Source organism: Anomaloglossus baeobatrachus, chromosome 4, assembly GCF_048569485.1.
Source record: "Anomaloglossus baeobatrachus isolate aAnoBae1 chromosome 4, aAnoBae1.hap1, whole genome shotgun sequence".
NCBI classification, from domain to species: Eukaryota; Metazoa; Chordata; class Amphibia; order Anura; family Aromobatidae; genus Anomaloglossus; species Anomaloglossus baeobatrachus.
In genome coordinates this window covers 375,635,971-375,661,683 of record NC_134356.1, presented here as the reverse complement: position 1 = coordinate 375,661,683, position 25,713 = coordinate 375,635,971, and the positions used below count along the sequence as shown (strand labels likewise).

The window sequence follows — 25,713 nt, the reverse complement described above, 5'->3', positions numbered from 1 at the left end:
GGCAAGATTGATGGAAAAATAAAAAAGTTACGCCTCTCGGAAGAAGGGGAGCAAAAAACAAAAACGCAAAAACGGAAAGTGCCCGGGGGCTGAAGGGGTTAAGCCATTTAATGAGGTTGTAGGTGACATTGAGGGATTTTTCCAGGACTTTGAGAATCAGTGCCGATTGATGAAAGTCCCGGAAAGGGAGAGAGTCCGACATCTGGTGGGGCTCTCAGAGGGTGGAGTTGCTGAAGCTTATAGAGCTATAGACCGTCAGTGGAACTTGGATTATGGAACCATTAAAGAAACCATATTGGAACATTATGCCGTGACCCCAAATACATACAGGGCTCAGTTCCATACTTTAGCCTGTGATGAGGAAAGGACTTTCAAAATGTATGCCCACAGACTCAAACAAGTATGCCATCGCTGGCTGGAGGGAGAGGGGGCCTTAACTTGGGATACCTTCTTCCAGGTCATCCTAAAAGAACAGTTCTATGGCAAGTGCCCTACTGAGATCCGGGAATGGGTTCGTGAGAGGAGACCAGAGACAGTGGAACAAGCTGGAGCTCTAGCTGATGAGGTCCTCACTATCAAGCCTCAGTGGAAGAAGCTGCTAGCGGATGCAGAAAAAATGACCAGCACCTCAACACCACAGGTTCCTTGTCCTTCAGTACCCAATGTTCCTCGACCTCCTAGGTCACCACCTCATGTGGATACCCAAGTGAATATGCCTCCAGTTGCTCCTACCACATTTTCTGGAATGCAGCGAGGAAAGAAAATAGAAGATGTTATAGCTGTGGGCATCCCAGGCATCTGCAGGCCACATGCTCATCTATCCAGTGGAGTTATCCTCCAAAATCGACAACCACCTCCAGCATCTGCACATCCATATCAGTCACCAAGTTCTCCTACCTACTTCTCCAGAATACAAACTGGAAGGAGTGAGACGCAGCGCAGGTGTTATCGATGTGGGCAGCCTGGGTATCTACAAGACACTTGACCGGCTGGTCAACTGAGGAATGACCCTGCACCAAATCGACCTGTTAACTATCTACAGCCAAGTACAATCAGGGAAGAGGTGTCACCCCTTCAAGTTGACTTGCCTGATGACCCAGACACTCATGTTCGACCACTAGGTGTTTATGGAGTGTGGGCCACAGCCCCAAGTTCATCTTATCATCCAATAAAGCACGTACAGGAGGTTGTACAGGATGGACAGAGAGTTCTTCATTTTTGGGGCATTTCTCACAATAGCTGATCCCCAAGTGGTTCGGCCAGAGGCGATACAGCCAGTACCAGAGTTTACCATTTAATGGCTGGAGGACAAAGGAGAAATATCCCAAAAGCAAGTGTAGAACTGGACTTTGGCTTTGGGGTCAAACAATGTTTGGTTGGGGTGATGAGCGGCCTGCCTGCAGATATTCTCCTAGGCAATGATGTGGGAGATCTACAATGCCGATTTGTGGGTGCAGGAAGCAGAGTCTAGTCAAGGAGGATAAAAACTGGAGCCCGACCCTTCAACTCTACACCTTCACCATACACTAAAGAAGATGGAGCCAATACAAAATGCTGATGGATTGTCCAGACAGGAAGAGCCCTGAGTCAGGTCAGCCATGTTTATGTGTACTTGACAAGCGACCTGTTGAGGTCACTAGTCTGTACACAAATTGAGGGGGGAAGGGGTTGTAATATTATATCCCCCCCAGCCTGTACCATATTGTAATCAGGCTCCAGCAGTAGCTATTGTTCTTGATCTGGTGGGGGGTTGCATGTATATTGTTCTCCTCTGCAGGGGGCTTCACTAATACACAATCTCTGGAGACCATGTTCTAGAAACTTCTTTCTAACCAGGAGCTACAAGTAGCAAATGTTAAAGGGGTGGGTCTGAGCACTTCTGCCCATCCAGGGGGTGGATCTAAGAAGAGGTGGGAGATTCAGCCACATGTTTTGAGTTAGTTGATGCTTTGTTGGTTGAAGGGATAGGATCTGTTGCTGAGGCGAGGTCCTGGTGCCTGTGTATGGACTATGGGACATTGAAGATCAGCTGCTTCGTTGGATTGTGTTGTCTCAGCCACGCTACCAGATTTAAGGAACCCATCTAAGGACTGTTGTTGCATTTTCCTTGTTATCGGATTGCCGGGTGTCGTCCCGGATCTGTTTTCTTTGTGTGGACTCATTGTGGACTCTAAAAAACCATTTGGATATTGGATGTTTTATGCTCCCTGCCTCAATAAAACTTGTTGGATTGTTCATCGGCCTGGTGTCCCTGCCTGCTCTGTTGCATACCCCGTCACTCACACCAACAATATTTCACACAGACTAGTGGTCAGTGTAAAAAAAATCAAATTATACATCGGTCTAGCCCAGGTTTCTACATGTAAATGGAAGCAGACGGCCTGGTAGAGCTGCACACAGAGCCGGTCATGTCTGCAGTTTATGGTTCTGGCTGGTCCTTTATTTATACATTGGTCTGAACCATGCCTCAATCAGTCATTTCACAAACACCAACTAATATGTCCAATTTAAAGCAATTACGCAAAGATCAATGGGTTAAAATTACTCGTGGGTGGCAACTAGTTAAAGTAAGGGTGCGCGGATGATGTGGATTTGTGAACTTTTATTTGTAACTATATAAAGCTAATAAATGTTGTGCACTGATTTTAACTTCTACTGCAGTTAGCATTTCTTTGTTTCTTTCTTCAAAGTGACATTTTATTTATTTTCCTTACTATATTGGGTTATCTTTGCTTTCCAGAAGCAAATAAAATGAGAAAATGTTTTGCCACCCCCTGCTATTTATCAAATCTGGCAGAATTATTATACTTTTCAGAAAGCTACTATACATCCAAATGTCACACTCAATGCGTCTTTTTATTAGTTCTTCCTAACCAACCTTGACTTTGTAAATGAGAGAAAAAGTCAGAGACGAGTAATAAGCAACAATTTCAGTCTCTACACATAAATGTAGTATCTTAAAGGTGTAATTTCACAGGAGGCTAAAGTGAACTAATGGCAAAGATAGATGTTGTGGGTCAAATCAAAACTGCCTGCGACCTTAACATAAAACACAAACAGCCGGCATAAGCACTTTAAAGGTTACGCAATATTTCTTGCCTTCCTTTCTGTCAGCAGTTCAGTAGCTGGGGCATGAAAGTTGAGTGTTACTCTGACCCGGAAGTCTCAAGTAGCAGAACTCAATTTCTGTATCTCAATTGTTTGTTCTGTACTGTAAAACTGTGAAAAAATGAACGTAGCATGGCTGGTGTCGGAGCTGGTGACGCTAAAATCAGTTTATTGTTAAAAAATGGGGATGTGAACATTTAATATGTATACTTCACTTGGGACTTTTACGGATTTGCAGAAACTAAGATGATCTAATATTTTTTTATTACTGGCATGTCATTCTTTAAATGTGAATTATGTGACAGGCTTCATCAATTAAAGGGGTTGTCTACTACTAGGATAACCCCTTATGAGTCCACGTTTCCAGATAGTAAAATAATAAAGACTATACACCTCTCTTGTTGGCCCCATTCCTGTGGTGCCGGAGCTCGTGGGGTTATGGTGTCAAACCAAACGAACAATGAACATGAATTGAACACAGCCGCTTCACTCATTTCCTGATGATTAACTTGTTTGGTCCGAAGATGGGGAGAAAGCCGGCACTGGTTGAACACAGGGTTCCCATGATGCCACAACCCCACGTGAGCCAGAGCATCGCAATCCCAGACACCGCTGGAACGGTGCCGGCATGGGAGGTGTTTAGTCTTTATTTTACCAGGGGGAAACATGGAATCACAAGGGTTTATCCTAGTAGTGGACAACCTCTTTTAATGGTTAGTGTAATAGAGAAAAAAGTGATGCAAATAGTAACCCAGTAAGCAGATGTTGACCTTGACGTATAGCTCCTTACTAGACATGAGCAGACCTATTGAAGTTCGGGTTTCATCGGGTTCAGCTGGAGTTTAAATAAAGTTCAGTTCAGAACCCGAACTTTACCTAAACTTGATTCCAGAGCCTGAACCCCGTTTGAAGTCGATGATTGGGCACTTTGGCTCTCCTCCCACATACATACAGCCAGCAATAAACAGAGCATTTCTGGGGAAGGGAGGGCGGTGGGTTTTTTTACATCCAAAAACGTTTTTACCCCCCATTGAGAGCCATTGTGACTGCATGCGGCTCTTACTTTGCCGAGCACAGAGCGTTTATGAGCACCTCGATGCTTGATTGAGTGGTTTGCATATATACAGCACCCAAACTCCGAACTTAGGATACTGATTTTCATTTTTTTTAAATTCCGTGTTCGGTACAAATCTTGAACTTTACAGTTCGGGTTCGCTCATCTCTACTCCTTACAAACACATTCATGAACCTTTACCAGTAGCATAACTTAAATCCTCATAATATCCAATACAGCCCAAACTATCAAAGATCTTTAAAGTTATTCTTTCACCAGGTTTTTCCTACCCCATCTGAGAGCAATATGATGTAGGGGCATGTAATCCCAGATTACAGAGATGTATCACTTACTGGACTACTTGCTGCAGTTTTGATGAAGTCATTGTTCTATTCTACTAGTTCTTTGAATATAGCTGTGTATAATCGCACCCCACCATTGATTTCCAACATTCTGTGTACAGTGGCACAAATATGTTAATCAGTGGTGGAGGCAGGGTTATTAAGAGACCATAAATATGGAGGACAACATGGCAGCAGGTTTACCAGTTCTCTAGTGATAATCATTCTGCTGATAAAACAGTTATTTTATCAAAACCACACCAATCAGCCCAGTAAATGTATGCTTACACAAACCGGCAGGCCTTAAAGGCAAACATATCCATTTGGTGGTCATTTAATGCAGTTTCATTGGTTTTCACCAAACAATGTGGCTTATATGTAGGTGTTATTCTTTAGAGTTTATGTTTTCATTTCTTTTTTTATTTTACTGCAAATTATTCAAATGTATACTCATTAACTGTAAATCCCTATTCCTAATAGTTTTCCTTTTTTTTTTTTTTTTTTTTTTTTTATTCATTTTTAGGTTTCTTTTCTCCATGGAAAAGTTCCAAGCCTGTGAGTCACTTTTATTTATATTGATATTGTTATTCTAGATTTATTGGGGATTTTGGCTGCAGATAAGATGTGTGGGTTAATAATAAACATATTTTTAGAGATTATAAATGAAAATAATTCATTAAACATTCTTAACTTGCAGATGATGGAACGATGGGAAAATCAAGGAAGCCCCCAAACTAGTTTATCAGCACCATCAGTACCACCAAATCTTCCCTACCCACCAACGCTACATCGAAGTTCATTTCCTGATTCTACAGATGCCTTTGATCCAAGAAAACCTGACCCTTATGAACTCTATGAGAAATCAAGAGCAATCTATGAAAGTAGGCGTAAGTACTAGTATGTCTATTTGAAAAATAGCCTGCAATTGCACAAAAAAAATATTTAGCCAAAATTTTTACACTTTATTTGCATTTAAATTTAAAGCAGCATATAAATATTCTGTAGGAAAAAAAAATACAAATATATGCAAAATATTTCCAACTTGATCTTTATAAATAGATCAGTAACAAATCCATTTTTAGCATATTGTGCTTTGAAGGCTATTTTTGCTTTGCTTTATTCTGTTACCAGACAATTTAAAGAAATAAAAAAATCATTTATAGTAGTAAAGTGCATACTAGCTTAAAGAGAACTAACCACCAGGATTTTCATATATAAACTAAAGTCAGTGCTATACTGGCGCTATCATGCTGATTCTATACATACCTTTAGTTGAGAGTTTGGAAGTATTCTTTCTGAAATACAGGCAAGAAAAAGTTTGTGAAATGCACTGTTGTTTGATGAGAGGTGCAACGGAATATCTAATAGGTTGGTCGGGTTTTGCTAGTTATTGCCACCCCTGTCTGCCTGCCTAAACTTCCTCCGCCTATGTCTGTTTTTACAGAGAGAGGAAGTGGAGAAGAAGGGCAGGCAGACAGGGTCAGAATAACTAGCAAAACCTAACCCACCTATTAGATATTCTGTTGCACCTCTCATCAAATAACAGAGGATGTCACAAACTTTACTTGTCTATATTTCAGAAAGTAAACATCTGATCTCACAACTAAAGGTATGTATAGAATCAACATCCTAGGGCCATTATAGCAGTGGCTTTAGTTTATGTATGAAAATCCTGGTGGCTGGTTCCCTTTAAGTAGGTCATGCTAAATGTTCTAACCTGATAACAAGCAAGTACATTTTCAGTATCTGGCTCTAGGCTTTAATAATTCACAATTCTAAATTCACTGTGTGGGGTTAAAGGTCCTATGTCTGAAATCTGGGAGGAGAAGGCCCAGTCCCTAGATGTCATCACAGTTGAGACCCTGAGGAGAACACACAAACTATTTTACTGCTTCTGTCTTTTTTGCCTGAAATTTAGAACTTTGGTGAGCGCTATGCAGCCAACAGAAGCATTTGCATTACCGATACTTTTGTAATATCTGGCAACCATATGATCATTGGGTCTCTGTCAGCCCAGGAGCATCTTTGCACAATAGGGGGCAGTTTTTCCATTTTAACTGGGGCTGCTATGAATAATATATAAAACCAAAGAAAAACCTCTAAAAAACAAACTTTATTTTACTCTATTAATATCAAATTTTATTCGGTTAAAACCATAAAGAAAAAATCTCCACATAATAAGATATCAGACAGATGTCATATAGCGGTGAGAAACACACAGTGAGGTATAAGGTTGGGTAGTGGGCAAGAAGTGGGTGTATACAGTATAGTGCTCCTCCTACTGAGATGTAGATAGCTGACAGATAATAGATTGTTTGCAAACAGGAAACAGTGACCTATAAAATCCCTAGGATTGTCCCTGCCTAGCCGCGGAGGTTAAATCACCTGACTGCTTTGTTTTTTAGAGGTTTTTCTTTGGTTTTGTATGTTTAACCCTCTATATGTTAGATCCTTATGGTTATAGCTGCTATGAATGATCCAGATGCAGTGGGGAAAATGAACACTGGAAGAAGCAATTGCTACTAAACATAATAATAATAATAATAAAAAAAAAATTGTAATTAAAAATATGATTTTACCTATATACAGTATATATTAGAATCTAATGTAATAAAGGTTAAGTTTTATTGACTTGTTAGTGACTGGCTACATCTAGTGGGGCTTAGTCCTTTAAGTATTTTAATTATGTATAGAACTAAGCTCCATTACCCAGCTATAGGATGGAGCTTCAAGAACATATATGGAAACTAATGTTATAAAATATGAAAGTGATTAATGGGTATAAATCAAAAGTTCAGTTCAAATGTCATTGGTCTTTCCCTCTTTTCTCTAGCATAGATTGTATAACCTATGACCCACATTGCTGGCTGGCAATATACAGGGTGTCCCTAATGTCTGGATACATTGGAAATCTTATTAACTGTAATTTAATAATAATTCTATACACAACTTGAGATGTATAAATGGTTTTCCAGTCTAATGGGTTGGATGAAAAAAAATAGTTTCATGGAAGACTGCTGTTCCGCGATGAAGCTTTATTTTATGTGAATGGTGAGGTTAGAAGACAGAATATTCAATACTAGTCTTAAGGCAATCCACATTTTGTGAATTATGCAAAACAGCAAGAAGCGCAAAAGATTGTGGTGTTGTGTTGTGTGTTTTATGGAAAACACATGTGTTGGGACCATTCTTGTTCGATAAACATGTAACTGGTGAGACTTGATGAGAGATCCGTTAATGCCCCAAATTGAAAGATACAATGAAAGACTTCCTGAATGGTTCCAACAGGATGGCGCCCCTGCGCATTTCACACCAGTAGTAAGAGATTAACTGAATGGCAACTGGATTGGAAGATGTGGTCATGTTGAGAGGTCTCCTCGTCCACCTTACCTTAGCCCCCTTGACTTCTTTTCCTTGGGTATAGTAAAGGAGAAGGTGTACTCAATGAAAATCACAGATGTAACACACTTGTTTGAACGCGTAGAGAGTGAATGTGCTAAAACTTACAGTAATGTGGATTTATCACATCAAGTTCATGTGAATTTTGCAAAGCCCATCAACCTTTGCATGATGGAAATCATAGTAAAGATGGTATTTAATATTTCAATTGAATAAAATGTTAATAAATTTAATTGCAACTATGTATTTTTGCCTATGTGTCCAGACCTCAGGGACACCCTGTAGATGTGAGCGTCTCTCCAGAAGAAAAGGGCTAGCCCTGGCCGGCTGACAAGATTCTACCTTGTATAGTCAGTTGAAATGAAATCAATCTACTTATTCCGCATGTATCTGATTACTTTTATTTTATAATCAGTGTTTTTTTGTAACATTTGAAGTCCAAGACTATTAATCATTATTGAATGAAAGCGTGCTGGCATGTCATTAAGTGCTGCGGCCGTTGGCATTAGTTTAGGTGAATGCACTGGTGCCAGAATCTTTCTAAGTGAGACATCAATCATATACTCTCAGATGAGGTGTTAGAAACTGCAGCGAAGCCGCTCTGCCAAGCTAATTTCTGCAGAGAAAACAACATTGATTTTCCTCTCTGTACGATGTATTATTTTTTTTTGTTTCTGCTATTAAGCTAAACTACAGATAAGAAAACCTCACAGTTGGCATCTAATGTCTGCTGCTAAAAGGCATTACAGAGAAGTCTATCAAACTTGGCCTCCAATGGACCCCATAGTTCTGCCGTACAGGCAGGTGGGATTCTTAATACATGAATTTGCATTGCAAATTAAATTGTTCTAAACAAAATATCTGCACTATAGTATGAAACATTAATTATCTGTAGAATATAATGAGTACATAGTGTGATCTTAATTAGTGTACCTGGATTTTTTATTAAGGTGTCGAAGACATTCTGCGTCCTCTTGCATTAATTTGAGGCAATTGGATGATTTGTCTTTGTTATTTTGTGCGGAACAGATTGAATTTTTCACATCAGTTATCACTTACGATGTGAAGATACGTCCCTTTTTATAATGCAATTCTCTGTGCATTAAATATATTAGGTCAAAAATTACCCCATTCAGATTCATGTAATGGGTTTTTGATCTGCAAAAAATTCAATATGCTGCATCTGAACGAGCCCCTAGACATCACCCATTTACATTTACATATCAATGGGTGCTGGTTCTCCTCTGTCTCAGAATAGTAACCAGTTTTCTTGACTTTTCAAAATATTGGCAAGTCACATTTTGTTTCTTTTCTACCCCTCTCCATGTCTTACAAGCAAATCATTAATTTTATGGACGTATATAGGCTGAAGACAAAACACGGGGATTACCACGTTTTTTGCAGAGAACTGCATTTTAGTCTAGTTTTTTTGGTTGCCAATTCTATTGTAGACCACTAAAGGCCGCTTTACACGCAACTACATCGCTAACGCGATGTCGTTGGGGTCACGGAATTCGTGACGCACATCCAGCCTCGTTAGCGACGTTGTTGCGTGTGAAACGCACGAACGACTGTTAACGATCAAAAATACTTACCTTATCGTTGATCGTTGACACGCTGTCCATTTGCCAAATATCGTTGCTGTAGCAGAACGCAGGTTGTTCGTCGTTCCTGCGGCAGCACACATCACTATGTATGACACCGCAGGAACGAGGAACAACCTCGTACCTGCTGCCGCCCGCAATGAGGAAGGAAGGAGGTGGGCGGGATTTTTGTCCCGCTCATCTCCGCCCCTCCGCTTCTATTGGGCGGCCGCTTAGTGACGTCGCTGTGACGTCGAACGAACCGCCCCCTTAGAAAGGAGGCGGTTCACCGGCAACAGCGACATCGCTAGGCAGGTAAGTAGTGTGACGGGTCCAAGCGATGTTGTGCGCCATGGGCAGCAATTTGCCCATGACGCACAACCGACGGGGGCGGGTATGCACGCTAGCGATATCGATAGCGATATCGCAGCGTGAAAAGCGGCCTTAACACATATTACAAGGATAAAATGGAGCAATCGCTGCACCTCCACTTCTTTTTAAAATGCTATTTTCTTTATATAGCAATGAATTGAAAAATCCATTTTAAAAGTGTTCCACTTGTGGCACAGACTGACGCATTTCTGGGGTGCACAATGCCTTTATCATAATGCAATCATACAATCATAGGAAAATATTTTTCTGAAAGACAAACATCCAATCCTGTGAGAATACATAATCTGCAAATGAACATACATACAGCTTAATCAACGTCAAACCAATCCGCACAATGTAGGTAAGTATTAATACCTATCACTTAGACGTTGGCCACTTCTTTACCATTGATAGCCTATTCTTAGCATAGGTCATCAATGTCTGATTGGCCAGGGTCCGACACCCCACACCCCTGCCGATCAGCTGTTCTTAGGGCCACTGCCGGCAGTAGGCAGGTGGAAATGCTCAGTTCTGGAGCTGCCCCGTCAACTGAGAGCGGCCAAGTACTACACATCCACCTGCTATTCAGATCAATAGGTGGATGTGCATTACCCGGCCATTATCAGAAGACAGAGAAGCTCTGGAACTGAGCATTTCCAGCTGCCTGCTGCCACCTCTGGAACCTAGAAAAGCTGATCGGTGGAGGTGCGGGTTGTCGAACCTCGGCCAATCAAACATTGGTGACCTATCCTACAGATAGGTCATCAGTGTTAAAGTAGTGGACAACCTCTTTAATAAACGACAAATCATTCTTAAAATACGTACCATTAGGTTGTTTAGTCTTCAATTTCAGTAACAAAAGAGCTTCTCTTAACAAAAGCCTATGTTATCCATACCTTAATCAGGAAAGTCACCTGGTCTATTCCATAGGAAACTACGAGACCAGGTTCACACAAGTGTATAAAAAAAGTTGTCCGCTTCATCAAAAAAATGAGTAAGGTTTTTTCTCGTTTGTCATCCATATGAAATCCATTTTTTACAGGACCACTTTAAAATTTACAACTCTAAAGGCCCCGTTACACGCAACGATTATCTAACGATATATCGCCGGGGTCACGGATTCCGTGACGCACATCCGGCATCGTTAGCGACGTTGTTGCATGTGACACCAACCATCGGCCGTTAACGGTGGAAAATGCTCACCAAATTGTCCATTGTTGACACGTTGTTCATTTTCAAATAATCGTTGATTGTAGAGGACGCAGGTTGTTCGTCGTTCCCGGAGCAGCACACATTGCTATGTGTGACATCTCGGGAATGACGAACTACAGCATACCTGTGGCCGCCGGCAATGAGGAAGGAAGAAGGTGGGCAGGATGTTACGGCCGCTCATCTCCGCTTCTATTGGGCGGCCGCTTAGTGACGCCGCATGAACCGCCCCCTTAGGCAGCTAAGTCCATGTGATGGGGACTAACAATATTGCGCGCCACAGGCAGCGATTTGCCCATGACGCACAACCGACGGGGGCGGGTGCTTTCACCAGCGACATCACTAGCAATGTCGCTGCATGTAAAGCCCCCTTAAATACACTTTTTTTGTTTAAAAATTGCAATTTATCCATCAAAATTGGAAGTTGTATAGATGTAATCCTATTTTTTTGTGCAGCCAAAGACTAGAGTGGGCAAGTCTCATCTAACCTATGGAAAAAATTAGCGCATGCAGCAATGATTATTTTTCATATGCAAATTCGGTTATTGAAAAAACCTCTCATCTGCACTGCCCCATTCAGTAACATTAGTCTGTCGAATATCCATTTTTTCATGGACAGTATTGAGACCGTAAATACGCTTGTGTGAACCTACTCTGAACCAGATTTTAGGGTTGACAACAATCCTGAAATTCCATGACAGTCCGTAGAAATAGTGTAATTTTTGCCTTGTCCGAAAAAAAAATTAGGGTGTCCGTGATTTTTTTATAGATATTTATTTAAGGTAATTGCTGTGTTAATAAAGGTTATTCAAAGGTAAAATGTAAATTCTGGGCTCCGTATTCTCCTCCATTCAACCTGTTTAGCAATAAAAGGAAAACTCAACATGTGCACTACACTTCAGGTATCTCATTGACTTTGCTGACATAAGGATTTGCTTGCAGTTTTGTGACAAAACTACAATAAAAAAACGCTATAAAAATGCACTGTGTGCACACAGCCTAAAGCCTGCTTTACACCTTACGATATCACATACGATATCGTATGCGATCGTACCAGCCCCCATTGTATGTGCGGCATGTTCAATTTGTTGATCGTGTCGCACAAACGATTATTTGCCGTCACACGTACTTACCCGTCCTTATACGACCTCGATGTGGGCGGCGAACGTCCACTTCCTGGAGTGGGAGGGACATTTGGCGTCACAGCGACGTCATGCGGCAGCTGGCCAATAGAAGTGGAGGGGCAGAGCTGAGCGGGACGTAAAAATCCCGCCCACCTCCTTCCTTCCGCATTGCCGGCGGGAGCCGCGGGACGCAGGTAAAATCTGTTCATCGTTCCCGGGGGTGTCACACACTGCGATGTGTGGTACCTCGGGAACATTGAACAACCTTACGTGCAATTTTAAGGAAATGAACGACGTGTATGCGATGAACGGTTTTACGTTCAATCGCACGTAGCTGTCACACGCTACAACAACACTAACGATGCCGGATGTGCGTCACTTACGACGTGACCCTGCTGACACGTCGTTAGATTTGTTGTAGCGTGTAAAGCCTGCTTAATACTCAGGAAAACTGAAAAAGAAAATCTTGCGCTTTTAAACTTAAATTGCATTAGAACTACTAAAATCAAAACCTTGTTTCAAAAGTTGACTTATTTTGGTAAATGTTAGATGATCATTTTTAGGGTTAAGTTTGAATTATTGGACAAGCAACATTAAGTTACAAACGCTAGAATTCCTCTTCTCTTCCCAGACTTCTATTGTTTGTACCACATGGAAAAAACACCCAGTCTATCTTTAAAATAGATAAATGATAGGTATACCTATGAAAAAAACCAAATTCAGATACCAAAAATTTAAAGGCGTAATGTTGTTCTTGTTACATCCTTCAAGTCAGTACAGGGTTAAAGTAACACTTAAAGATTTTACAGTGCCATTTCTTTCAAATTGTGCGAGTAGTACAGAAATACAAATCAGAGCGGTTTCCTTGACTCACACAAGCAGACGGCTCAATAACAGACTTTGTAGTGTTCTGCGCAAAGACATATTAGAAAGAAGCTTGTGCAGATGACCCTGACCTTCAAGTTCTGCAGTTCTCCTAGAAGCCCATTTTTAAAAATGAAGGGAGAGCTTTGGCTACTAGAATCAGGTGATGGAAAATGTTGGTAGGATCCTAAAGTATAGTCTTATATAGGATATTTTGTGTGAATGAGTAGTGTGGTATACTTTAATTATACATAAATGCAATTTCCCAATATTTAAGTATATATATATATATATATATATATATATATATATATATATATATATATATATATATATAGTAATTAAATTAGAAATATTATCACTAGCTAGGTTAAAAACTAGACTAACAATCTGATGCAATTAGTATATGTGAAGCTTCTTTGAAATTTTAAATGCATTTCCCAGCTTTATTTAGATAACGCTTCCTCATTTTATAAGTAACAGAGGTTTTTCACTACTAATGTGATCCCTTCTTTTATCCTAACTGTTCCTAACTAAGGGCTGGTTCACACTAAGCAACAGCGACAACGAGGTCGCTGTTACGTCACCATTTTCTGTGACGTAACAGCGACCTTGTAAGTCGCTGTTATGATCGCTGCTTAGCTGTCAAACACAGCAGCTGAAGCAGCGATCATAACCGCGAGAGCAGGGAGCCGCGCACACTGCTTAGCGCTGGCTCCTTGCTCTCCTAGCTACAGTACACATCGGGTTAATTAACCCGATGTGCACTGCAGCTACATGTGCAGAGAGCAGGGAGCAGCGCACACTGCTTAGCGCTGGCTCCTTGCTCTCCTAGCTACAGTACACATCGGGTTAATTAACCCGATGTGTACTGTAGCTACATGTGCAGAGAGCCGGAGCCGGCAGCACAGGCAGCGTGAGAGCGGCGGAGGCTGGTAACAAAGGTAAATATCGGGTAACCACCTTGGTTACCCGATGTTTACCCTGGTTACAGCTTACCGCAGCTGCCAGATGCCAGCTCCTGCTCCCTGCTCGCTTCATTCGTCACTCTCTTGCTGTCACACACAGCGATCTGTGCGTCACAGCGGGAGAGCGCCTTTGAAGAAAACGAACCAGGGCTGTGTGTAACGAGCAGCGATCTCGTAGCAGGGGCCAGATCGCTGCTCAGTGTCACACACAGCGAGATCGCTAATGAGGTCACTGTTGCGTCACCAAAACCGTGCCGTAGCAGCGATTTCGGTAGCGATCTCGCTGTGTGTGAAGCACCCCTAACACTTTCTTATTATACTTCTATTATCTACTCCCCTTCTGTAAGCTTATCTCTAAGAAGCTCCTAAATACCTTTATTGTTGTATCTTTCATCCTTCCCACTGCAGACTGGAATCAGACCAACTGAGCAGGGCTGAGAGGAGAGTGAAGTATGATCTGGGCATGCATGTCCAGACTGCTTTCACTTGCAGACAGTCAGCCCTGCCCCCAACTGTGACTTGCTCTGCTCAATTGGTCTGAATACAGGCTGTAGCTGGAAGGATCAAAGCTGCAACAATAAAGGTATATAGAGGACACAGAGATAAGTTTACAGGAGCAGAGAAGATAGCAGAAGTATATTAGGAAAGTGTGAGGAATAATTAGGATAAAAGAAAGGGAATCATATTAGTAATGGAAACCTTCTTTAGGTATTTTTTTTATCTTTGTCTCAATTCTATTTTTATTGGTCAAAGACCCTGAATTGCCAATTTTATTTGGTAATCATGGTTCAAAGATGTAATTGTACGGCTCGATTTATTGTATTTCATCGTCTTTTTGCTTAGGTTTTGGCATTTTAAGTATATTTTTGCACCAAATTCTTCTTTTAATTTGCATTTTTTATACCTAATTTATACGTTTTCTCCTGGGATTTTTCATGTTCACCCTCATTGGTGTGGTTTTTGTTTTTCCAGATGTTTGCAGTTGATTCATCAATAAATATAAATAAATAAATATGCAGTTTACACAACTAATAAAAGACAAAAAATGTGACTGCCGGGATAGGAGGCTTGTGAATCTCTTACCTTTCGAGATCCTTGGCACTGCTTTTGATTAGCCAGGCTGGTTTGACATCACCTGTGCATCACGCTGCAATGATGACATTGCGCCAGCCGCTAATCAAAAGCCATTTCAAGGATCTCGAAAGGCAAGAGACTATGGACCTGGTCAAATGACTGGAGTCTCATGAATCAGTCTGCCCATCTTTCCTGGGTGATTTTCCGTTTTTCATTTTTGTTTTTTGCTCCTCTTCTTCCAAGAGCCGTAACTTTTTTTTTCCATCAATCTTGCCATATGAGTGTGGCCTATCAGGTCATCACAGGGTATTGTGCAATCTGCCCTTCTGCATGATATCCACTTCCTCCTTGGTTACAGGTGCCTGACCTTTGGTGTTGTTAAGAACAAGCTAATCAAAATCCTAGGAAAACTCTGCACCACACTCACCAGACACACCAGTGGACAGCCTGAAGGGAATAGGGCTGGCCACTTCAGGGGTTGATTAAGGGAAGGTCAGGAGTGTTAGGAGACAGTCAGTTGAGGAGTGACTCTGAAGAGTAGAGGTCACAAGTTAGCTGAGTGGTGACTCTCAAGTGGAGAGGTCAGGAGCTGGGCTCCTCGTTTACTAGGTGGCAAACATTGGTCTGGGCCTGGTAGGAGCTGGACCCCGGTTGCAGGGGATCGTGACAAGGGGCACGGACTGTCGAGGAGGACATCAGGCGGCCTTGTGCCATCACCGGGCAGGGGCCAGGGCACGACGGGGTACGTGGACCCCAGGCCAGGAAGTAGCTTCAGGCGTCCTGGTAATTCACCCAATGAGGACGGGGCCTTCAAGATCCGTTCTCCACCCGCTCCAAAATCGGGGTACTAGTGCAACGAGGGGGATAGAACTTTCCCACTGCCTAGTCCAGAAAATCCCAAGCATGAACCCTGAGAGCCAGCTCACTCCATTAGCCATACCCATTTAGTTTTAAGCTGAAAGGGACCAACTATAAAAAGAGGTGTCAAGGTCGCAGGCTAACAAGCAACACCAACATGCACGGGATCCAGGCGTGCTCCCTCCCTGCTGCAGTGGCATCAAGAACTTTGGTTTACCACGGTTGTCAGCGTCAGCGTTATTGGACTGAGTGAGTACGCAATTAACCCTTACCAGCCCAACGGCACCTTCCCGACACCATCACCAAGTCCTGGGGCATCCCCCCTACCCGTGGAGGGGTTAAACACCTGGCTGCCCACACCATCGCCACCGGGTACTCCCAGCCGCAGCGGTGGTACTTTACCCTTACCACACACCACGGGTGGTGTCACAAACTTTCCACATTGTCCCTTGTACATATACCCACTTTATTTGAGTGGCCGGGTCCGGACGTCCCTTGAGCCACCGCGGATACGGATCCGAGCAGCCCAGCTGCTGACGTGGGGGCGGCACATGAGCACTTGTTTTTTGTGGGATGAGCTGTACTTGTAAATGAAACCATGAGATTTACCATATAGTGTACTGGAAAACGGTAAAAAAATTCCAAGTGTGACGAAATTGCAAAAAAGTGTGATTGCATGATTGTTTTGGGGGTATTTTATTTACCATGTGTTCACTTTATAGTAAAACTGATGTGTAAGTTAGATGCCTTAGGTTGGTGCAAGTTCGTAGACACTTTTATCTAAGGGGATAAAAAGATTCAAAGGTTTGTCTAAAAAAACTGGCACACTTTTTGCAACATTTTCCACGACCCGTAATATTTTCATTTTTCAGGATATGGGGATCAGTAACAACTTATTTTTTGCATCTTGAGCTGACGTTTTTAATGGTACCATTTTTGCGCAGATGCTAGGTTTGATCGCCTGTTATTGCGTTTTGCTCAAAATTTGCGACAAGCCATTTACCAATCAGATTAATTGATTTTATATTTTGACTGGGCATTTCTGAACACGACGATATTAAATATGTGTATATTTTTGTTATTATTTATTTAAATCGTGCTGTCACATTTTGACAGCGCGATCTAAGGGGTTAACAGACACGGGTGGATCGCGGATCCACCCGCGCCTGATAGCCGCACATGTCTGCTGTGCAAATCAGCATACATGTGCATGAATTGCTGCCGGCTCGCCGCTACAGTCGTCGGTGATCACCCCTTCATTATTTAGGACGTACCAGTATGTCCTCGGTCCTGAATGGGTTAATAGTATAATCTATCAATCTAATTTACTATTTCATCAGATTGGAAAACAAGATATTCTCTAATATGGATCTTTACACCAAAGTGTTAACTTATTAATTTTAATAGCTATATGTAACAATGAATAAAAGGGAATGAAATCTTTAGCTCAATTAAATAAAATAAATGTCCTGTATTTTTAGTCACAATGGATTTAGAGTCGTCCCATATCTAATTAAGAATTTCTATACATGATAGCTTTGTCTAATAGTTTTTAAACCTCCCACCAGGAGATGAAACGTGAAAAAGTGAACTGTTCAAAAATGATACATTTAAATATTTTGCTTTACTTTTAACTTTAGTGGTGTAATTTTAATTCACAGTTTCTTTTTATGCTCACTTCCAAGAACAGTATATTACTGCTTTTTGCAAGGCAATTACTTAATTAAAGGTTACAAAGAAACCTTGCAGAATACAGTATACATTGAAGTTTGCTGTTTTTTTTATATTTGGATTTAAAGTTAGAGATTCTTGGACTATCTCAATATTAGGAAGTGAGGTAGTATTGTGAACCCATAGCCAAAGGGATCCTTTACAGAGAGTCACTGGTGGTAGGTAACCCTCAATCTGTATATTTATTTACAATTTTAAATGCCGCTAGGGCATCTGAACAAATTTACCTATTTATCTGCTCTTTACAATTCTTTATCTGTTAAAACTGAACTTTTAGTTTTTATCATTCATAATGAAAAACGATTAAAAAGACTCAGGCAAGACCTCTTATGTAAGCAACAGCTGTACTTTCTTTCACAGACTATTAAAATCTATGAAAGGCAGCTGATAAGTCTTTGGCTTTGTGATCTTTTTTTCTTTCTATGGTAACGAATGTTACTTCACATGAAAGCCTTATGTGTCTAATATATGTTTTCAAAATGTTGTGTTTGTTGCTTATGGCAACAGTGTTCTACGCATGCGGGAAAACAAAATGGCGGCGTCTAATGCCATATTCACAGCAACCGAGAACAGAGGAGTGATAAAATTATTGTTTCTGCAAGGAAAGTCCACAAAAGATATTCATGGTCATATGTTGCAGACATTGGGGGATCAATGCCCTTCATATTCCACAGTTAAGAACTGGGTTGCCAAATTTTAAACGGGCCACTTCAGCACCAATGATGAGGAATGTCCTGGATGACCAAGAGTGGTTGTTGTTCCGGAGAGCGTCGATGCTGTGCACAACCTCATACTGAAGAATCAACGAATTTAAGCTAAAGAAATAGCAGATATCATGGGGATTTCTCGTGAACGTGTTTGTGCTATAATCCAGGAATATTTGGACATGAGGAAGCGATCTGCAAAGTGGGTCCTCAAATATTTGACAACAGATCAGGGAAGCATGCCAGTGAAAACTTCCTGGTCCATTTAGTCAGTTTCCCGACTGATAAGAACTTCCTGGAGGGACTGGTCACTATGGATGAGACCTGGATTTATTTGTATGACCCTGAAAACAAGGAGCAGTCAAAAGAGTGGAGGCACAGTGGTTCTCCAAAGAAGTTCAGGGTGCAAAAATCAGCCACTAAGGTGATGGCGTCTGTATTCTGGGATAAGGAGGGCGTGCTGCTAGTGGACTACCTTCAAAAGAGTTCTACCATCAATGCAAGGTATTACATTGAACTTTGGACCAACTGAAGGCAGCTCTGAAGGCCAAAAGGTGCAGCAAGCTGTCCAAAGGAGTCTTGTTCCTGCAAGACAACACCTCCGCTCACACTGCAAATGCAATCATTGAAAAACTAGCAGACCTGGGCTTCCAGATGGTTGACCACCTACCTTATTCACCAGATCTAGCTCCCTCTGACTATCATCTGTTTCCAAACCTGAAGAAACACCTCAAGGGTACCAAATTTCACATAATTTCTGATGCCATGGCTGTTACGGATGCCTGGTTTGAGGCACAACCGAAATCCTTCTTTTTGCTAGGCTTACAGAACTTGGAATACTAATGTAAGAAGTATGCCGACATCAGTGCAGAGTATGTGGAAAAAATGTAAAGTTTCATCATACTATCTCGTTTCTTTCAGGGTAAAGCCAAAGACTTATCAGCAGCCCCTCGTAAAAACTCCTCTCTTGGTATGTTTTGCTCGTGAAGGCTTTATCAGGGGTATAGAGCTGATAAATAGGTACTTTGTGTTGAGATGCCCTAGGGGCACTTGAAATTGTGAATAATTGCAGATACAGTGGAACCTCGGTTTACAAGTAACTTGATGTGTGAGTATTTTGGGATACGAGCAAAGCTTGCTGTAAATTTGTAACTCAGTTTACGAGCATGCTTTGCTGTAAGAGAAAATACTCACCGCACACACTTCCAGTTCTGTACTTTCACTGCGCTCTGACCCACTCTTGCAGTCCTCACAAACACACACAAACACACACAAACACACACGCACACACACATATTATGCTCACCTTGCCTTCCGTTCCCTCGCCTCCTGGTTCTTGTAGTTCGCCGGTACAGGATGTGTATCGGGTAACCATCGCAATGATGGTGGAACTTCTGCTATCGGATACTTCTCAAAGGCAGTGCGCTGACCAATCAGAGGCAAGCGTCTCATACCTTTGATGTCAGCGCGCTGGCAGCGGAGCTCCGGCATTGGTCGCGATGGTTCACTGATACACATCCAGTACTGATGGACTACAAGAACCAGGAGGCCGGCGATGGAACGGAAGGTAAGGTGAGCATAATATGTGTGTTTGTGTTTGTGTGTGTGTGGAATGGCACAATAGGGGACCAGGCTGGGACATTGCACAAGTTGTTGAACAACTTTTCTGAGCATGCATTATTTCCTATGGGAAATTTTGCTTTGCTAGATGAGTAACGAATTGTTCTCGTAAACCAAGGTTCCACTGTATTAGATATTTATTTACGGTAGTTGCTATATTAATAAAGGTTACTCAAAGGTAACATTTAGGTTCCGGGCTCAGTCTTAAATATAGCAAACTACTCTCCTACTTTCAACCTGTTTAGCAATACAAGGAAACCGCTGCACATAACTTAAAGAATGGAGATGCACAGTATCAAGCTGTGATCGTGCTCTTTATAAAAAGGAATAAGCTGTTCCTTTAGATCCCTAGGTTTAGATTTCATTGTTTTCCAGTTTAAGACTAGGCAATTTTAACCTGTTCATAGCCAGGCAAATTTTCCTTTTTTTTTTTGTTTTTCACACTCTATTTCTATTTTTAGATTAAAAAAATGTTATTAAAGTGTATGGGTTTTTTGTTTTTGTTTTTTTTTTTAAGTTGTCTTCTACTTTACATTACATGTGTATTCTCTTTAAAAATAAAAATATTGGTTCATCTGGGGTGGGGCTGGAATTTGTGATTTGGGCTACATATGACTTTAATTTATTTCCTTTTTTTTTTACTTTATTTCTTTATAATGCTTTGTCTTTCTGATGGACTGGCAGGCTTTCCTTTCCCTGCTGCTGAACAGACATTATTCAGAAACATCAAGTTATATGAAGACCACCCTGATGTTTTAGGATATTTGGTGGTCTGCATTGATTCTAGCCCTTTTATCTGAATCAACAAATGGCTCAAATTGTCCATAGCTGTAGTATGCTGCTCCCCCCAAGATCAGTCTTCTTAGTAGTGGAACTTAAAGGGAACTTGTCAGCAGTTTCTAGACCCCAATTCAGCATCATCTATGTAATGTCCATTTAATTTTGCTGACTCATATACTTCTGTTTTAGAAGGGAGTGTCTCTGTTTTATAGAAATCCATCAACAAATGTTCATGTAAATGAGCTGCAAGTACATGGAGCTTAGCCCTGCACTTGCAGCTTTCTGGAGTCTTTCTCTTCCCATCACCGGTCTCTTGTCAGTGACTGACGGGATGACGGCACTTGCATGAGATCTTGGGCGGAGGAGCAGGCCTCGCAGAGCAGCTACTTTAGATTTTTTCATTGTTTTATAGTATATTTGCCACCTACTCTCTACTAAATGTAGTGGACAAAATTGAGATCTCAGGATCTGAACTTATAAATAGATATACGATTCATAAAAAAATGGTGTAAAAGTAAAAATTTCAGATGCAAATGTTTGATATATGTTATTATGATGTAATATTTCATCCTGGATTCAGGCTGTATTGCCTTCATTTGTGATACTAATTTCACCTGTACAAATAATGCGCAACTGAATAAGTTGCAGTGTAGTTAGAAGTTTTACAGTATTTTCTTATGAGAATTCCTCATCTTCCTATTCAGAGCAAGTGCCACCCAGAGCTGGTTTCAGATCGGATCCTGCTGGCAAGTATTTCATAGCACTCATTGTCCCGTGCAATCTGTGTCCATCATGTTGTGTCCTTGTGTAAATACATGCTGTATGTGGCCATTGCACTGGATAAAATTACGTCTGTCAATGTCTCATATTGTCTTAGTTAATTAACATCAGAAGTCAATTCAGTCTGTGGATTTAGACCTGAAGTTATACTAACATTTGTATCATCTAAATATTCATAAATAATTAAAGCTAAACTCCTCCTAAAAAATAATCCACAATTAATTTTTCAGAAAGTAAAGGTTATTTATTACAGAATAATAACTTGTAAAATATATGCCTTTGTGTATCAATTTGTTGCCATTCTCAAGATTACGGATTGCTGTCATCAGAAGGGAACGCCATTGTTTACTGCTAAGGAATTCAATCTGTTATAGAATATATACCCAGTGCAGATATCCAGGCTGTGGATCCATATCAGCCGGGATCCATGTGTCCATCACATGACAATTAAAGCCCATTGAATGGCAGCTAGAAGAGATATTAACAATTGTGGGAAATTGATGCAACAATGTCATGGAAACTTGTATAACCCTCCATTGTTATAAAATTTTAATTGAACAAACTTTTTTTTGTTTTTTTCTGTAATACCCAAGTAAATTCATCAACCCCTGACACTTCAAGAGGAGTTAAGCTATAATTATTTATGGACTTTAAAACTGCAATATAAATATTGTTACACAGTAATATGTTGTGAATGACAAGTTTTACCTAACATTCTAGCATTTAATGGAACCTCTCATTTGATTCATGCTACCCAAACTGGGACAGTGTGAATTACGTCCTGGCTGCATGATTGTACCCGAGTGTATTTTTTTCTGAAGCTCTCTTGGATTTCAGAGAGAGTAAACGCCAATGATCTGGTCGGGACCAAAGCTGGAGAACAGACTAGTCCAGCTCTACCCAGCGCTGCTCTACATTATTGATAGGTCTTTGCCTATGTACACACGAGGGAGAGACCTGTCAATCACCAGCCAGGTAGAGGGTGGCGCTGGACTAGTCTCCTGCTCAGGTGCATCTTAAAGGTTATTCTCTCTGAAATGCTGCAGCACCATTTCATGTGATTGACAGGTCTCTTTGTAGTGTTATATATAAGGAGAGTATGTCAGTCAGCTGGAGTAGCACTGGGAGAAGTTGGCTGGGAGTTGGGCCAGACTGGTGTATTCTCCAGCTATGGTCTCCGGTAGTATCTTTAAAGTATAGTCTCTAGTGATGAGTGAGCACTTCCATGCTCGGGTGCTCGGTACTTCAATCAAGCAGGTCGGACGCTTGGATGGGCTCGACTCTATTCTCGAGTATATGGAAGTCATTGGAAGATCTTCCTGAAAAATGCTCAGGTTTCGCATTGACTTCCATTATACTCAGTAGGGGAGTCAAGCCCATCCAAGCATCTAACTGTTCGTTATGAGTACCATGCATGGTAGGGCTCACTCATCACTAATAGTCTCCTGAAATGCCGGTGCATTCAGAGAAAAATATTCCTAACTGCAATCCTATAGCCATGCTCTGATTCATGCTGCCAGCGGTTTGTGCATTAATGAATCATATGATGATGATGATGATGATATGATGATAACCTTTAGATGGATTTCTGATATATACAAATAACTAATGAGTTAATATAAAACACAGAAATCTGAGGTCAGGAGCTTAGCATCACTCCTGATAAATACAGATACTCATTGGCTTAAAATGAGCGATAATTTATTTATTCATACATTTGCTTGGTTATATACTTGAAGGACCCTGAAAGCCGTTAAGTAAAATTTTTAACATTTCGGTAGAAATCATTATTCTGCTGTCATGACCTAGCAGCCATGACATATTATAGCTGATAAACAGTAAAAACACATTGTACAGCAGTCGATGAATGAGGGAAAAATAGCATGTAATATTGGAACAACTTAACATAGATATTTCAGAGACATACATACATGCTTGAGATAGTGTGACAGAGCATCAAGCATTAGATAACCCGTCATCACTCAACAATGCCAAGTAGGTAATTATGTTCCTTATGAAAGTGCATACACCATGCCAAATTTATAGTGATCTTCTGCAGCATAGCACACTCAGTCTGCTCTCATCGTGCAAGTACCGAGACCATGTGATTGATCCCATGGATGTACATATCTGCCATGAGCAAAGGCCATGTAGACACTTTCAATCCTAGAGATGAGCTCTTCTACTTTGTAGTAAATTGCTGAACACACACTGCAGCTTATTTCACAGTCAGCCTCTAAAACTCTAGACCTAAGGTTATTTATCGAGTACGGTATCTTTACCTCTTACATGGCGTTAGTATTGAATGTCCCGCTCTAACAGCAGGAGTGTGGCTAAAGCATGATATTTATTGTGTCGCTGCTGCTTTATGTCTGTCTGACAGTGAACATTCCAGTTAACGTGAGACTAACCTTCCCTTTGTACCGTGTAATTCAATTAATATGGTGAATAACATTATTTCTGTGTCAGTTTAGCATGGTCCTTTTAGTGTTTGCCTTCCATTTGTTATGTCATGATCCATGTCGAATTAATAATATCCATGAACCACTTATCATTAATGCAAAATTATTCTCTGAATATTGCTGGTTCCATCTGCACCCATGTTTTGATTAAACTATACTTTACTTATGTTTATACCAACAGGGCCGGATTATAAGGAATTGGATGTTCACCTTCGACGGCAAGAGTCAGGATTTGGCTTTAGGATACTTGGAGGAGATGAACCTGGCCAGCCAGTAAGTCTTTTACACTTGACTATACAGATTCTGTGCTACAATGGTTTATCATTACTTGTCGATGGCTAAGGCTGGAGCACGTAGATTTTCTGAACGACTTTTCTACAGCTACTATAACAAAGATCTGTTATTCTGCAGGGATAAGTCTTCTTTTTTTTTTTTTCACAGACATACTAAAGGTAAATTGGGACCTTTAGCATTTTCCATTAAATTAACCGGAATAAAATCTTAAATCCACAACAGTAAAGCGCGTATGAGAGTTTTGCAGTTGCTTCTTATTTTCTTCTTCTTGTCCTTTACCCTTTAATTCTACAAACACTAATCAAGTTAGGTCACAAATTCAAGTTTTAGGATAACAGACATTAAGAAAAATACACGAGAACGGGGTGCAGATAATAAAAGCATGGTTTAAAGAAATTAATGTAAAAGGACATGATAATATTAAAATTATAGAGGTCACAGACACAATTAGTGATAACGGAATAAAAACCATATGACAAGAAAATAGGGAATATAGGTTACCTGCATAGCCAGCGAGAATGGGGTACTCATGTATAGTATATAAAGAAAACAAAAGAACACAAAAACTTGATGTCTAAAGCAGATCACATAAAGCCATCAAGAAGAAATGAGTATTACCACAAGAGGTCCCTCTTATGTGAGCAGCTAATCTCAACCAACGCACTTTTTATTTTTACCGAAATACGCATCAAGTGAAGGCAGTTGTCTGCATAGGATGGATCTCTTCTGCTAACACTTATTTCATCTTGGTGTCTTTTATATGGTCATTATACAGTAGATGTTACTATGGACAATTATTAGAGTTGAGCGAGTACCTAACCGTAATCGCTATACTAATAACGAGTACTGTCTACTACTCGCATATTCGTTCTGAATAGCATGTGCAATGCAAGTCAATGGGGAAAAACTCGCAATTTAACAAGTAACCCGAATTCCTCACTATTTGCTACTCGCATAAATAGTACGGCATTCAGGTTACTCATTACTTTGACAGTTTTCCCCATTGACTTGCATTGCACGCACTATTCTCAATGCATATGCGAGTATTAGACAGAACTCGTTATGAGTATAGCGAGTATGAATACTTAGGTACTCGATCAACTCTAATAATTATATCAAAATGCAAAAAACATCTTTAATGCCAGGTTACCTATCAGTTCTTGTTAGCAGTCTACAAGGAAACAGGGCGGGAGCCAGCCATTCACTTGAAAATACAAAAAGGAGCAATATCCAGCGGAAAGATCCAAGGCAATGTCTTGTCTTTCAATAAAAACTCGATTTTTATTTTATCAGTTGATTAAAAATATTCCACAAGTAGGGCATAAAGTTGTGTACACAGAGGTAGTAATCCCACCGGACTACGCGTTTTGGTGTATAACTACGCCTTC

The 25,713-nt window shown here is 40.8% G+C and overlaps 1 protein-coding gene across 9 annotated transcripts in view; it reads left to right on the top strand.

The window, feature by feature from the left end:
- The window catches only part of MAGI2 (membrane associated guanylate kinase, WW and PDZ domain containing 2), a 1,367,587-nt gene that overhangs the window by 1,204,805 nt on the left and 137,069 nt on the right, over positions 1 to 25,713 (top strand). For 7 of the 9 annotated variants that reach the window (XM_075345209.1, XM_075345204.1, XM_075345206.1 and 4 more), the window contains 3 exons: positions 5,027 to 5,058; positions 5,201 to 5,390; positions 24,213 to 24,304. In XM_075345209.1, coding sequence (XP_075201324.1) covers positions 5,027 to 5,058; positions 5,201 to 5,390; positions 24,213 to 24,304 — 314 coding nt within the window. Of the gene's footprint in view, positions 1 to 5,026; positions 5,059 to 5,200; positions 5,391 to 21,493; positions 21,536 to 24,212; positions 24,305 to 25,713 lie in introns of all 9 variants that reach the window. The other 2 variants (XM_075345212.1, XM_075345205.1) reach the window with 2 other exon arrangements.